A 15353-nucleotide genomic window follows, 5' to 3' on the forward strand; every position below is an offset into this window, starting at 1 on the left:
CGAGGGGGAAGGCAGCAGAGGGCTCCGGCATTGCCTCCTTCGAGGCACCGCCCCCCACAGCTCCCATTGGCCAGGAACAGGGAACTGCGGCCAATGGGAGCTTCATGGGAGGTACCTGGAGGAGCGGCAAGAGCAGCACAAGCAGGGAACCTTGAGCCCCTCCCCTTCCCCCAGGGGCTACAGGGACACGGTTGGAATGGAGCAGCGCAGAGCCGGGGGCCAAGACAGGCAGGGAGCCTGCCCTGGACCCAGTGAGCGCTGCTGCCACCCCGGAGCCGCTCTAGGTAAGCGGCACCAGGCTGGAGCTCACACCCTGTACTCCTCCTGCACCCCCAACTCCCTGCCCTGAGCCCCCTGCTGCATCCCACCCCCAACTCCCTGCCCTGAGCCCCCTGCCACATCCTGCACCGCTCCTGCATCCCAACTCCCTGCCCTGAGCCACCTGCTGCATCCTGCACCCCACCCCCCTGCAGCACCCCTCTTGTACCCCACACACCAACTCCCTGCCCTGAGCACCCTGCACACCTCCTGCACCTCAACTCCCTGCCCTCAGCCCCTGCTGCATCCTTTCTGCACCCCCTGGGGGCAGCGTTGGGGTGGGGACTTCAGGCAAGGGATTGGAATGGGGCAGGGAAGGGGTGGGAAGAGGTAGGGCAGGAGCGGGGCCTAATTGAAAGGGGTGGAGTGGGGGCGGGGCCAGAGGCAGTGGGGGGTGGTGTCAGTGATGCAGCCCTCGGGCCAATACACTAGTCCTCATGCGGCCCTTGGGGTCATCTGAGTTTGAGACCCCTGATCTAGACCATCCCTGACAGTGTTTGCCCTGCCTGCTCCTTCTTAGCTGGGCTCTATTCCCAATAAAGATACTTTGTGTGTGTGTGTGGGTGTAGACAGCTAAGACCATGCATGCCAGGGTTCTCCTACCCATTCCGGCCAGGTCTGAGAACACCTGTTCCCTCCACACCCCAGCCTATGGACCAGGGAACACGATCAGGCAGGGTTAAACTTTCAGGGTTAAACTGGTGCTTTTCTCTCTGTGTGTGTCCCAAACAGTGCATCTGAAGAACACGGCAGGCAGGCAGGCACCACAAGCAGAGTGTGCTTGCTGTATTGGGAGTCACCACAGGAGTGGGGGGAGGGGCTGCATGCATGTAAGAATGGGTCTGTATGCGCCCCTAGACGAATGTGTGGCTGTGTAGGAGTGACGAAGTAGGACTGAAGCTCGACCCTGGCAAAGAGGTGGTGACCACGAGAAGGGCTGGCACACTAGGGGTTCTTCCTGGAAACCATGGGGGAGCTGAGAGCACACGGGCCTCTGAGTCCAAAGCAACTTGGGAACAGCGGAGTGATGGCCTATCACCATCTCCTTAAGAAGGACATTGTAATCTTGTGCAAAAAGAGAGGGTTACACCTTGGAAAGTTCACCAAGGCCCAGTTAATCGTGCAGCTGGAGGACGAAGACTGCTCTAAGGAGCAGATTCCTGACCCAGATGGGGCTACAAGAGGATCTGGGAGCAGCAGGAGCAGTAGCCAGGCATCCCTAAGAGTCTGGTCCCTAACCAGACGAGGGTCTTCACGATTGGGTTCCCCATCAGGGGATCGGAGACGGATGGAATTGGAGCTGAGTCCGAGAGAGCGAGAGGATGGTGAGAGACCGCAAAAGCCCGAGAAAGAGCTGCAGGAAAAGCAGCAGCAGCATGGACTGGCGATGGTGAGCGGAGAGGCATAGGGGGCTTCCCAGGGGTGAGTGGGGATAGACCCCAGGCTGCCAGTTCCGCAGGGAGTCTTGACACTAAATTGCTGCCCCTGGTTAAGGAGGGGGGGGATGTGGATGCCCACCACATGGCCTTCGAGCAGGCTGGCGATTTGAATTAGGGGGACCCTGTGCAAAAGCCCTGGTATCTAGCTCCCTTGCTGGGTCCCAAGGCCATAGACGCTGTCAGCCAGATGGGTGGGGTGGTGGACAGGCTCCCACTCCTGGCCCCAGCCTATATGTCGTCGAGGAGTCTCCTGGGCTCAGGCCCCTCGGACCCCCAGTGGGAGCAGAAGGTGGTGGTCAATGGGGGGGACATGCCTGGGGTGGCGAGACCCTGGGACAGAGAGAACTGTTGTCGGGCCCCAGGTGGTGCAGCCGTAGATGCTGAGGGGCTGTGTGACCTGGGTAAAGGTCCCCGGGATAAAGGCCCTCGCCCTGCCTATGGCCCAGATCCCTGTGCAGACACAGGAGGGGTCGGGCTGGCTGGTAGTTGGGGAAGCTGAGGGAACTTGTTGGCCACAGCGCTGCAAACCCCCTTGGGGAAGGCTGCAGGGACAGAGTCCTGAGGGAGAAGGGATTCCTGTACTGGGAATGGGCTCCCCAAGGGGAAGTAGAGCTGTGGGGAATCGGGAGGCAGCTGGTGGTGCCCCAGGAATCCACAGGGTTCTTCCCTTTCGAGCTGCTGTATGGAAGGAGAGTGAGGGGACCCCTGGACCTGGAAAGGGAGGATTGGGAGGAGAAGCGGGAAGATCCCCTGGTGGATCTCTTCCCTGAGGTGGGAGCCAATCTCCTCATCAGGTATTCCGCGTTCAGAGTCACTGGGGAAGCAGCCCAGAACCTGGAGAGAGAGGTCAAGGACATGCTGGATTTAGCTGTGATCCAGCAGTTCAACAGCCCATGGGCCTCACCCGAGGGGCTGGTCCCCAAGGAAGACAGGATGATCTGGTTCGGTGGGGACTATCGGAAGCTTAAAGCCATCACCGTGTCCGATGCCTACCCCATGCCTAAGCCTGGGGAGATTCTAGACAAGCTGAGGGGGATGGAGAACGTGGCCCTGGCATACATCGATGACATGTGTGTCTTTAGCCAGACTTGGAAGGAACACGTGTCCCAGGTGAAGAAGGGGCTGGGCTGCCTCAAGGAGGCAGGACTGACGGTAAAAGCCGAAAAATGCAAGGTGGAGATGATCAGAGATTGGCCCATTCCCCAGACCAAGAAACAAGCCCAGGCCTTTATCAGGATGGTGGGGTGCTACTGGAAGTTTATACTCCATGTTAGATCCCTAGCTGCCCCCATCCCTGAGCTATGTGAGGGGGTAAGCTGACAAGGCGGTCTGGACCGAGCTGTGCCAGAGGGCTCTCTGTATACTGAAGGAGACTCTAATCCAGGGCCCGGTAAATCTGGTAAACCCAGTCTTTGCCAAGCCTTTTGCAGTGTTCACCGACTCCTCAGACGCAGGGCTGGGCATGATGCTGATGCAAGCCGATGCTGGGGCGGGGGAGGAGACACCCCATCGGGTACCTGAGCAAGAAACTGCTGCCCTGGGAGCAGAACTATGTGGCCTCAGAGAAGAAATGCCTGGCCATGCTGCAGGCCCTTAAAAAGCTGCAGCTGTATCTATTTGGGCAGCGCTTTAGTGTGTATACTGATCACTCTCCTCCGACGTGATGGCGTCAAATGCAAGGGGCTGAGGCCAAGCTGCTGGGGACAGACACCCCTGCTCAGAGGGTGGCCAAGGTCAAGATGGAGGCTCTTAACCAAGAAATCCCGAATTGCAGCCCTCCAAACTGCAGCACTGGGAAAAGACCCCAATCCCAGTTTAAACCCCAGGAGTATTGGGGTGGCAAAAGGGTACGGGCCGCATAAACCTTCCCACATGCAGCCTGCAAGCGCCATCAAGCACAACAGACCCACGGGAGGGTGTGAAACTGGAATGCCCTGGTGTAACTCCCACCAAGGAATCGGAGAGATGATGGGGCATCCATGGGAACGTTGGTGGGTTCCAACTTACCCAGGTCACTGGCTAAAGTGACCTTGCTCAGTTCAGTCTCGAAGAGGGGAGAGACGTGATGAAATAGGACTGTTCTTAATGTTTCCTCTGAATACTGTGTGGGTGCCTCAGTTTCCCCTATGCATTTCTTAAGTCTCTAGGTGGTGGGATAAAGGCCAGTGTGCATAAATCACTGACACTCTGTCTCCCTGGAAACAAATGGCCAGGGCCCTTCCCCCCTGCAAGGAAATAACTAAAGGTGAACAAAGAGATCAGGTGACCTCCTGGCCCAGGGAAGAGACAAAGCCCAGAGAAGGAGGAGCTGGAGGGGGTTTCAGTTTGGAGCTGGCTGGGGACTAGGAGGAGGGCAGAAGACTCTGGCTCGTGGGACCCCAGGATGGATCCAGCTGAGTGATCTTTGTACCTACAAGCTCTGTTTTTGACCGTGTTCCTGTCATCTAATAAACCTCTGTTTTACTGGCTGGCTAAGAGTCACGTCTGACTGCGAAGTGGGGGTGTGTGCAGGACCCTCTGGCTTCCCCAGGACCCCGCCTGGGTGGACTTGCTGTGGGAAGCGCACAGAGGGGCATATGCTGAATGCTCCAAGGAGAGACCCAGGAGGTGAAGCTGTGTGAGCTTCTTGCCCTGAAGACAGTCTGCTCTGAGGGAGAGGAGGCTCCCCAAAGTCCTGACTGGCTTTGTGGGGAGCAGTTCCAGAGCATCGTCCGGGACTCCATGACAGCATGTGAATGTGTGTTTGTACTGTGTATGTATTGGAGGGGGGGTGGGATGTTGAATGACTGAATATTTCTATGCCACTTAATGTGGATGCGGTTGGATATTGCTGTAAGTGTGTTAGTGTATGAGGGGGTCCTGTGTGTGAATGGGTATGTAGGGTGCATGTATGGCCATGTATTTAAGTGGGTATACATAGTAAATGTATAGTGATGTGTGTGAATAGCTGCATAGGGAACATGGCTGGCTCTGGGTGTAGATTAATGGATTTCAAGGCCAAAAGGACCATTCGATCATCTAGTTTGACCTCCAGCATCACACAGGCCAGAGAATTGAACCCAGTTGTTCCTGTAAGGCTCCCCATAACTTGTGTTTGGCTAAAGGAGATCCTAAATCCTTGACAAAGCCCTGGCTGGGATAATTTAGTTGGGGATTAGTCCTGCTTTGAGCAGGGGGTTGGACTATATGACCTCCTGAGGTCCCTTCCAACCCTGATATTCTATGATTCTAAAGAAAAGCCTCCAGGCTGGCTCTGAAAACAGCAGGAGCTGGAGAAAGCACCACTTCCCTAAAGAGTTTGTTGCAATGTTAATCACCCTCACTGTTAAAAAGTAGTGTCTTGTTTCTAATTTGAATTTGTCTGGCTTTAACTTTTAGCCATTAGTTCTTGTTCTGCCTTTTCCCACTCGCGTAAAGACCCCTTTAGCATGCAATGTATTCTCCTGACAAAGTTATTTATACACTATAGTCAAGTGATCTTGATCTTTTTAGATTGCTAATAGATTGAGCCTTTAAGTCTCTCACTGTCCAGCAGTTTCTCCAACCCTTGAATCATTTTTGTGGCTCTTCTCTGCACATCAGAACTGGACACAGCATTCCAGTTTCAGTCATGCCAGTGCCACATATAGAGGTAAAATTACCTCCTGCTCCCCTATTTGTATATCCCAAGATCACTTTAGGACTCTGTGCCACAGCATCATGCTGGGAACTCGTATTCAGTTGCTTGTCTTGTATGACCCCTAAATCCTTTTCAGAGTCACTGCTTTCCAGCACACAGCCACTCATCCTGTAGGAATGGTTTCCATTCTTTGGCCTTGGAGGTTGGAGCTTGCATTTGGCTGTATTAAGAGACATTATGTTTGAATAGGCCCAAGTTACCAAATTATCCAGAATGCTCTGTGCAACTGCGATGTCCTCATGATTATTCACTGCTCCACAGGGAGAGGAATACCTTAGTGGTTTGAGCATTGGCCTGCTAAACCCAGTGTTGTGAGCTCAATCCTTGAGGGGACCATTTAGGGATTTGGGGCAAAAATCTGTCTGGGGATTGGTCCTGCTTTGAGCAGGGGGTTGGACTAGATGAGGTCCCTTCCAACCCTGATATTCTATGATTCCACCACTCTCTGTGTCAGCCACAAATGTTATTAGCAGAGATTGTACATTTACTTCCAGAATAGTCTTGGGCCTATACCTCTCCCTAGAAGCACCCTCATTTGATGATGATTCCTCATTGATAGCTCCTTTTTGAGATCTGTCCATTAGGCAGCTCTTAATCAATTTTACATGTGTTTTATTGCTAGTTTTTTAATCAAAATGTCATGCAGTACTAAGTCAAATACCTTGCAAAAGTCTAAGTACATTATATCTACTGGGTTACCTCTATCATCCAGACTTGTTATCGCATCACAGAATGAAATCAGGTTTGTTTGACAAGATGTATTCTCCATGAAACCATGTTAAGTGACATTAATTATAGTCCCCTACTTTAATTCTTTATTGATTGGCTCTCATATCAGCTCTGCCGTTATTTTGCCTGGGGCTGATGTCAGGCTAACTGTTCTATAGTTACGGGGGCCTCCTGCATGCTCCTTTTTAAATATTGACACAACGTAAGCACTTTTCCAGTTGTCTGGAATTTCCCCCCGTATTCCAAGTTTTATGAAAAATTAACATCGGGGGCCAGAGGTCTCCTCAGGCAAGCCTGTGAAAACTGTTTATCCCTAACAGATATTGTTTAATATCCTCCTTAGTTACTAATGGACTCAAAAGTACATCGTCATCCTCATGTGATATGAGTACATTATCCTCCTTCTTTCCGAATGCAGCACAGAAATATTTATTGAACTCTTCTGCCTTTTCTGCATCATTTGTACAGGCCCTAGCACAATGGCATCCTGACCCATGACCAGAGCTCCTAGCCACTATGGTAATACAAATAATTTGTTTATTATTATTGTTAACAATTTTACCATAATAATTGGCCTATACCATTTCTAGGATTTCTTTTGTTCTTGATATTCTTTTAAAAATCCTTCTTATTGTCCTTAACCCTGACAGCCATGGATTTTTCCCTGATATCTGTAGCTTCCCTTATCAATTTTCTAGACTGCATAACTTCCAGCTTATATTGATTGCCATCTACTTTTTGTTGTTGTTGTATATAGTTTTATATTCCTAATTGCTGCCTTCACTTCCCTCCCTAACCAGGATAGGCTTTTAAACAAAAGGTCATCTTCTTTCGTGATTATGAAATTATGGCTTTTTGGCCATCTAATAAGCCCCTCTTAAACAATTCGCCCTCCCAATTTTCATTCATATTTTTCTGTCTAAATATTTCCTCTCCGTCAATTTTGCTCCAAATTTTCCTCCGCATTGGTACCTATAGTGGTTAGGACTGTCCTCTATTTTTACATAACAAATCTAATCATGGTACCTAAGTAACCACCAACTTTCAGCTCAGTGATCAGTTCATGCTTCTCTCTCATAGGCCTGGTCTACACTATGAGTTTAATTCGAATTTAGCAGCGTTAAATCGAATTAACCCTGCACCCGTCCACACAATGAAGCCATTTCTTTCTAAATAAAGGGCTCTTAAAATCGATTTCTGTACTCCTCCCCGACGAGCGGAGTAGCGCCAAAATCGATATTGTCATTTCGAATTAGGGTTAGTGTGGCCGCAATTCGATGGTATTGGTCTCCGGGAGCTATCCCACAGTGCACCATTGTGACCGCTCTGGACAGCAATCTGAACTCGGATGCACTGGCCAGGTAGACAGGGAAAGCCCCGCAAACATTTGAATTTTATTTCCTGTTTGCCCAGCACAGGAGAGTACAGGTGACCACAGAGAACTCATCAGCACAGGTAACCATGCAGGCCAATAATTGAAAAAGAGCACCAGCATGGACCGTACGGGAGGTACTGGATCTGATCGCTATATGGGGAGAGGATTCAGTGCTAGCAGAACTTCGTTCAAAAAGACGAAATGCCAAAACTTTTGAAAAAATCTCCAAGGGCATGATGGAGAGAGGCCACAATAAGGACTCGGAGCAGTGCCGCGTGAAAGTCAAGGATCTCAGACAACAAAGGAGGCAAACAGTCGCTCTGGGTCAGAGCCGCAGACATGCCGCTTCTATGCTGAGCTGCATGCAATTCTAGGGGGGGCCGCCATCACTACCCCACCTCTGACCATGGATTCCGAGGTGGGGATAATCTCATCAGCCACACCTGAGGATTCTGCGGATGGGGAAGAGGAGGAGGAGGACGACAATGAGCTTGCGGAGAGCACACAGCACTCCATTCTCCGCAACAGCCAGGATCTTTTTCTCAGCCTGAGTGAAGTACCCTCCCAAGCCAGTACCCAAGACCATGACCCCATGGAAGGGACCTCAGGTGAGTTTATCTTTTAAAATATAAAACTAAAAGCAAGCGTTTTTTAATGATTAATTTGCCCTGAGGACTTGGGATGCATTCGTGGCCAGTACAGCTACTGGAAAAGTCTGTTAATGTGTCTGGGGATGGAGCAGAAATCCTCCAGGGACATCTCCATGAAGCTCTCCTGGAGGTACTCCAAAAGTCTTTGCAGAAGGTTTCTGGGCAGTGCAGCCTTATTCCGTCCTCCATGGTAGGACACTTGACCATGCCATGCTAGTGGCAAGTAATCTGGTATCATTGCATGACAAAGCCTGGCAGCGTATGGTCCCGGTGTTTGCTGGCATTCAAGCAACATCCGTTCTTTATCTCGCTGTGTAATCCTCAGGAGAGTGATATCGCTCATGGTAACCTGGTTGAAATACGGGAATTTAATTAAGGGGACAGAGGTGGCCGTTCCTACTGGGCTGTTTGCCTGTGGCTGAAAATAAATCCTTCCCTGTAGTAAGCCAAGCACGGGGGGGAGGGAGGGGATTGGCGCTGAGCTTTTCACGTGTGGCTAGCAGGGATCTTCCCTGATACCAGCCACATGGTGGGAGGAGGGATAAAGCGATCATCCCAGAGAATTGGATGGGGGGGGTTAGTTTGGTTTCTGCTGCTGAAGGTTAACAGGAAAACCGCAGCACTCAATGAGCTTTACTTGGTATGTGGGAAAGGAGGGCGCAGAAGCTGAAAAACAATGGCTTACCATGGCCGCATGCAAGACGAATTCTGTTGCCTGGACCTGTGTCTGTGATCTCTAGCAGCAAAGCCACAGGCACTCAATATTAAGAGGCAAAATGCGACCTTGCACAGAAATCACATGTGCTATGTAATGTGAATAGTGTTGTTCACCGTGAAAGAGTACAAGCATTGTTCTGTAAAATGTGTCTTTTTAAAAAATTCTCTCCTTTTTTCCCTCCCTCCAGCAGCTGCAAATTTTTCAAGCCTCCCTCCTCTGTCCCGAAGGCTATCTCAGATAAGGCGTCGGAAAAAGAGGACATGAGACGAGATGTTCACGGAAATCATGGAATCCACCCGCAATGAAAGAGCTCATCTGACTGAGTGGAAGGACATGGTTTCAAAGTATAGGAAAGATGCCAGTGAATGTGAGGACAGGAGGGACCAACATGAGGAGAGAAGAGACGCTTGAGATGAGAGGTGGGGCAGGAAGATCAGAGGAGGCAGGATACAACGCTGGGGCTGTTGCGTGAGCAAACAGACATGCTCTGGCATCTGGTGGAGCTTCAGGAACGGCAGCAGGATCACAGACTGCCGCTGCAGCCCCTGTATAACCCCCCCTCCCCATGTTCCATAGCCGCCTCACCCAGACGTGTAAGAATGTGGGGGGGGAGGCTCCGTACACCCTCCCATTCCATCCCAGTGGACAGCCCAAGCAAAAGACTTTCATTATTTTAACCTTTTTTAGTGGCCTTTTCCTTCCCTCCAGTCCTCCTCCCAAACCCCACCTAGGCTACCTTCTCAGTTCTCTCCCTCTTTTTATAATCAATTAATAAAGAATAAATTATTTTTAAACTATAGTGACTTTATTTCCTTTGAAAGCAAGCTGTGATCGAAGGGGGAGGGTGGGTTGCCTACAGAGAATGAGTCAATAAAGGGGGCGGGTTTTCATCAAGGAGAAACAAACAGAACTTTCACACGGTAGCCTGGGCAGTCATGAAACTGGTTTTCAAAGCTTCTCTGATGCGCCGCGCTTCCTGGTGTGCTATTCTAACCGCCCTGGTGTCTGGCTGCGCGTAATCAGCAGCCAGGCGATTTGCCTCAGCCTCCCACCCCGCCATAAAGGTCTCCCCCTTACTCTCACTGAGATTGTGGAGCACACAGCAAGCAGCAATAACAATGGGGATATTGGTTTGGCTGAGGTCTGAGCGAGACAGTAAAGTGCGCCAGCAACCTTTTAAACGGCCAAATGCACATTCCACCACCATTCTGCACTTGCTCAGCCTGTAGTTGAATAGCTCCTGACTCCTCTCCAGGCTGCCTGTGTATGGCTTCATGAGCCATAGTATTAAGGGGTAGGCTGGGTCCCCAAGAATAACTATAGGCATTTCAACATCCCCAACGGTTATTTTCTGGTCTGGGAAGTAAATCCCTTGCTGCAGCCGTTTAAACAGAGTAGTGTTCCTGAAGACACGAGTGTTATGAACCCTTCCTGGCTAGCCCACGTTGATGTTGGTGAAACGTCCCCTGTGATCCACCAGTGCTTGCAGCACCACTGAAAAGTAACCCTTGCGGTTTATGTACTGGGTACCCAGGTGCTCCGGTGCCAAGATAGGTATATGGGTTCCATCTATCGCCCCACCACAGTTAGGGAATCCCATTGCAGCAAAGCCACCAACTATGGCCTGCACATTTCCCAGAGTTATTACCTTTCGTAGCAGCAGCTCAATGATTATTTTGGCTACTTGCATCACAGCAGCCCCCACAGTAGATTTGCCCACTCCAAATTGATTCCCGACTGACCGGTAGCTGTCTGGCGTTGCAAGCTTCCACAGGGCTATCACTACTTGCTTCTCAACTGTGAGGGCTGCTCTCATCCTGGTATTCTGGTGCTTCAGGGCAGGGGAAAGCAAGTCACCAAGTTCCATGAAAGTGCCCTTATGCATGCGAAAGTTTCGCAGCCACTGGGAATCATCCCACACCTGCAACACTATGCGGTCCCACCAGTCTGTGCTTGTTTCCCAGGCCCAGAATTGGCGTTCCACGGATAGAACCTGCTCCATCAACAACATGATCTCCAAAGCGCCGGGACCCACGGTTTGAGAGAAGTCTGTGTCCATGTCCATGTCCTTGTCCTCATCACTCTCGTCGCCGTGCTGCCATCGCTGCCTCCTCCTTGCCTCGCTTTTCTGGTCCTGGTTCAGCATAAACTGCATGATAATGCGTGTGGTGTTTACAATGTTCATGACTGCTGTCTTGAGCTGAGCGGGCTCCATGCTTGCCATGGTATGGCATCTGCTGTGTTCACTCAGGAAAAAAGGCGCGAAACGGTTGTCTGCCATTGCTTTCATGGAGGGAGGGGTGAGGTTGTACCCAGAACAACCTCCGACAATGTTTTTTGCCCCATCAGGCACTGGGATCTCAACCCAGAATTCCAATGGGTGGGGGAGACTGCAGGAACTATGGGATATCTATGGGATAACTACCCACAGTGCAACGCTCCGGAAATTGACGCTAGCCCCGGTACATGGACGCACACCGCTGAATTAATGTGCTTAGTGTGGCCGCCTACATTCGACTTTATACAATCTGTTTCCAAAATTCGAATTCTGTAAATTTGAATTAATCCCTTAGTGTAGACATACCCATAGTGAGGTCCTATGGAGTTACCCCATGTTGGGTGCAATGAGTTTGGTGTTAGAAAATCATCTCTAATTTTTAGAAACTCCAATGATGTTTTACTACTGGCAGTGAGACCTCCAGCATGTCTCCCAGATTGGAATCATCCATGATAACAAAATTTCCGACCCATGCATTACAGATTTGTGCTTAAGGAACAACACATCCTGTCCTTCAGTTAGATTCAGTGGTCATTCCAATCCTGGCTTTTCAATAATGTCAATTATAGCCATTTTCCCTCAGCAATGATAATTTCCAATTATTCTTACCTGTTACCTAGACTCTTATCACTGTATATAAGCAATTAAACGATATTCAGTATGTTCACAACACCCTGAGTTTGAGTTCCATTTGTTCCGCATTTGCCCCCTTAGCCTCCTTCTATTACATTGTTAGTTTAACACCTTCCAGCTAGTCTCCAGACAGAAGATTACATACACCCCCTTCTGAGATGCAGGCGGTCCTGTTCGTTCAGCCCCGTCCCACTGGAATATGCCCCTGTGTTCCACAAAACCAGAACTTTCACCTTCACAGCAGCCTCATGGTCAGTGGTTCACCTCCAGCATGTTCTGCCTTCTGCTCCTGGGATCAGAAGAATGACCAGGATCACTTGGACTTTCCTCTTCTTCAGCTCTCCTTTGGGATTCCTGCAGTCTTTGATATCTGTGGAATTCCCTGTGATGCCCTCTTGCTGGTTCCAATGTGCATCACTTGCCAGCCACTTGCAGAAACCCACCCAATCTTGCAGTGACCTCTTGTGTCTTTACTCCAGGGAACAGCACATCCTGCTGCTGTCCTTGTGTCTCTTGCTGAATTCTCTGTCCATTCTTCTTAACACAGAGTCACCAAGGATTGGCTGTCTGCCTAGGGGGTTCCAGGACCTATCTTGGGCACCCTTGTGGTATGACAGAAGTAGCTGCCCTCTAAGCCCTGCAGTTCTCCATTCTCGGTCGCTGCCTCGCTGTGTGGCGGTGACTTCACACTTGCAGCCAAGTTCTCTTTCCTCTGGTGGTTACAAGCGGGCAGGGAGGGGCGGGGAAGTGGCTGGATGCCGGGAGGGTATGCCTGTTTGTATGTGAAGTGTGAACTCCCCATCTGTGCCTGGGGTTGGGGAAGAGACCCCGCTCAGCGCTGTTACAGTCACTTCCCTGCACAGTGAACGTGGTGGCACTCGCCGCCGCCGGGAGCCTGTCGATGCCAGGCATGGGGGAGGGTCCCATAGGCCCCTCTCTGCTACCATGCCAACCTGCCGGCCTGGCTCCGTTCAGAGCAGGAGGGACCGTGTCTTCCAGCAGCACCCGGAATGTCTAGCACGCAGCCTGGGGCTGGAGACTCGGGGCTGCTCGCTCGCCCACCTGCCCTGCCTCTCCAGACCGGAGCCGGGCGGGCAAGGGTGGCTGTTTGCCCGGGGGGAGGGGCTGCCCCGGCCAAGGAGAGGCGAGCAGACGGCAGAGCTCAGCCCCATATATGTGCTGTGTGCCGAGGCAGGCCGGAACCGCTCTGCCTGTTGCCCACCCCTAGGGGGCGCTGCCCCGCTTCGTCGGCAGGGTAGTGCGGGGAGGCTCGGAGTAGGGCTTGCCCTGTGCCCCAGGAGAGCTGTCCTTCCCTGCTCCCGGGCGCCCAGCCAGCGGGACTCCCGGGCGGGGCTCTCTGGTTGGAGGCGCCTTCGCCAATCAGCTGCTCGGGTGGAGGAGCCGCTCCCGCGGCGGGGCTGGGCGTGTGCACTGGACTGAGCCGGAGCCGGGCGCTGATCAGCAGCTGTTGCTATTTTCCTCCCGTGGCGCTCGGGGAAGCAGCTGGGCGGCGCTGGGAGCGCACAGCCACTGGGGAGCTGCTGGGGGAGCGCAGCGGGCTCGGGCGCCCAGGCAGCCGCTCCGGGCGGTGGGTGGGACGCGGCGCCGTGGCCGGCTGGGTGCCCGCGATGGCCTCAGAGGAGTGCCGCTCACCCGTGGGGCTGGACTGCTGCAGCTGCTGCCTGGACCTGGCCAACCGCAGCGGCCTGGAGGAGGGGGCCGGGAGCGAGAACAACAACCTGGGCAGCCCCACGGTGAGCAACTTCCGGCAGCTGCGGGCGCAGCTAGTGTGCGAGAACCTGAACGCCGACAAGCTAAGCAGCATCATGCGGCAGGACTCGCTGGAGCCGGTGGTGCGGGACCCCTGCTACCTGCTCAACCAGGGCATCTGCAACAGCAACATCGACCAGACCTTGCTCTCCATCCTGCTCTTCTTTCACAGGTGAGGCCGAGCGGGGCGCGCCGCGGGTCCCCTTCCCTGCGCCGGACAGGGCGAGCCGGGATCCCCTCTAGGCTCTTTGGCTGACCAGGGCGCACAGCTCCTCCCGGGGTGGGGCCCAAGGAAGCCCTGGGCCCACGGAAGCCCTGGGCCCACAGAGATTGGGAACCGGGGGCTTTGGTACATCTCCATGGCACGGTCTGCCTCGTTAGATACCTGCCGACCGTTCTGAAAGTGCCTCTCGGTGGCCTGTGTCCGCTGAGCTTCCCGGATCGGGGGCGGGGCAGGAGCTGATCCAGCGCCCCAGCCTGCTCCCTCTAGCCTGGGCTTAGCACTGTGGAAATCACTTTGGGCCCCCCCAAGCTCTCAGGAGTGGGGGGAGAAGCGCTCAGGAGTGGGGAGGCCGCTGCTCTGGCGAGCCCGGGAGGGGGCTGTGGCCCTGTGGGTGGCCGATCTGGGCCCAGGGGCGTGAGTTATTCACTCCGTGTTGTGAGTCGGCCCCGGTGGATGCCTGGCAGCCTGTCGGCTGGGAGCGCTGGGGCATTGCGTGTATGCGGGTGGCTTGCAGAGTCTCGGGCTGAGGTTACTGTCCGGCTCCCTCCTGCTATGCACTGGACACCTGTGATTCCCGGGAAAATGGAGCGTCTGGCTCCAATCATGCGGCCAGGCCCTCCCTGCTGCTTGGAGCTGGGCTTGGCTCTCGGACCCGCCGCTCCCTACAGGCGCTGGCTGTGACCGCCGCTAGCCCTATCCTAAACCTCCTCTGTGCCGCGCCTCACCACCTGCTAGGGGAGGGGGAATTAAGGCACACGGGGCCACAGCGGGAGTGAGTGGCAGAACTGGGGAGAAAACCCAGGAGTCCAGGCTATCCGTTGCCTGCTCTGGCAGCTCCTGCAGCCTCTCTCTGTGCTCTCTCTGTTCTCTGATGAAGTGGGTTATATCCCAGGAAAGTTTATGCCCAAATACATTTGTTAATCTCTATGGTGTCACAAGGACTCTCCTTGTTTTCTCTGTGCTCCCTGATAAAACCGCCTTGGCCAGAGTGATATTTCTGGGTTTGAAAGGGGAATTCCCAGGTGGATGTGGGTCCAACTGTAGTAACTAAGTCAGCCCTGAGCAAAGGTGTTTTACAGCCCGCCTGTGCGCTCCGGGGCACCGGCCTGTTGGTCTGTGATCAAGGCTCCTTGGCTGAGCAGAGATGGGGCTGACCAAGTCCCCTCTCTGTATGCATGTGGGTGCCTTGCACCCCTCCGCCCCCTGCACAACAGTATCGCTGCCCCACCAGGGCAGTCGGATCATAACCCCAGGAGTTTCCTCTGGTCCCATTCACCCGAGAATTGGGTGGCACCTCTGGGTAGAGATGATCCTCAGAGACTGGCGAGAGAGAGAGGAAAATACCTGGGGGTGGTGGTGAGATATAAAGAGCTACATGTGACACCCAGCCCCGAGGGAGCAGTGGCTGTTTTGCAGGCTGTGTCTGGAGCAGTAGGGAAGGTGATCTGTCATGGGGAGGGGGAGTGGTGGCATTCCCTGCTATCTGCCTCTGCCAGGGGTGGGGGGAAATGCACACACACAGCCATCTGCCCTGACTCAGC

At 53.1% G+C, this 15353-nt stretch overlaps 1 protein-coding gene across 1 annotated transcript in view; it reads left to right on the forward strand.

Moving 5' to 3' along the window:
- The first annotated feature begins 13126 nt into the window (after positions 1–13126).
- TSC22D3 (TSC22 domain family member 3) overlaps positions 13127–15353 on the forward strand; it is a 46949-nt gene continuing 44722 nt past the window's right edge. Inside the window, exon 1 of the mRNA XM_054040441.1 lies at positions 13127–13761. Within this exon, the coding sequence (XP_053896416.1) occupies positions 13448–13761 (314 nt within the window). The 5' untranslated portion in view covers positions 13127–13447. The remainder of the gene's footprint in view (positions 13762–15353) is intronic.

This window comes from Malaclemys terrapin, chromosome 9 (assembly GCF_027887155.1).
Source record: "Malaclemys terrapin pileata isolate rMalTer1 chromosome 9, rMalTer1.hap1, whole genome shotgun sequence".
Lineage (NCBI taxonomy): Eukaryota > Metazoa > Chordata > Testudines > Emydidae > Malaclemys > Malaclemys terrapin.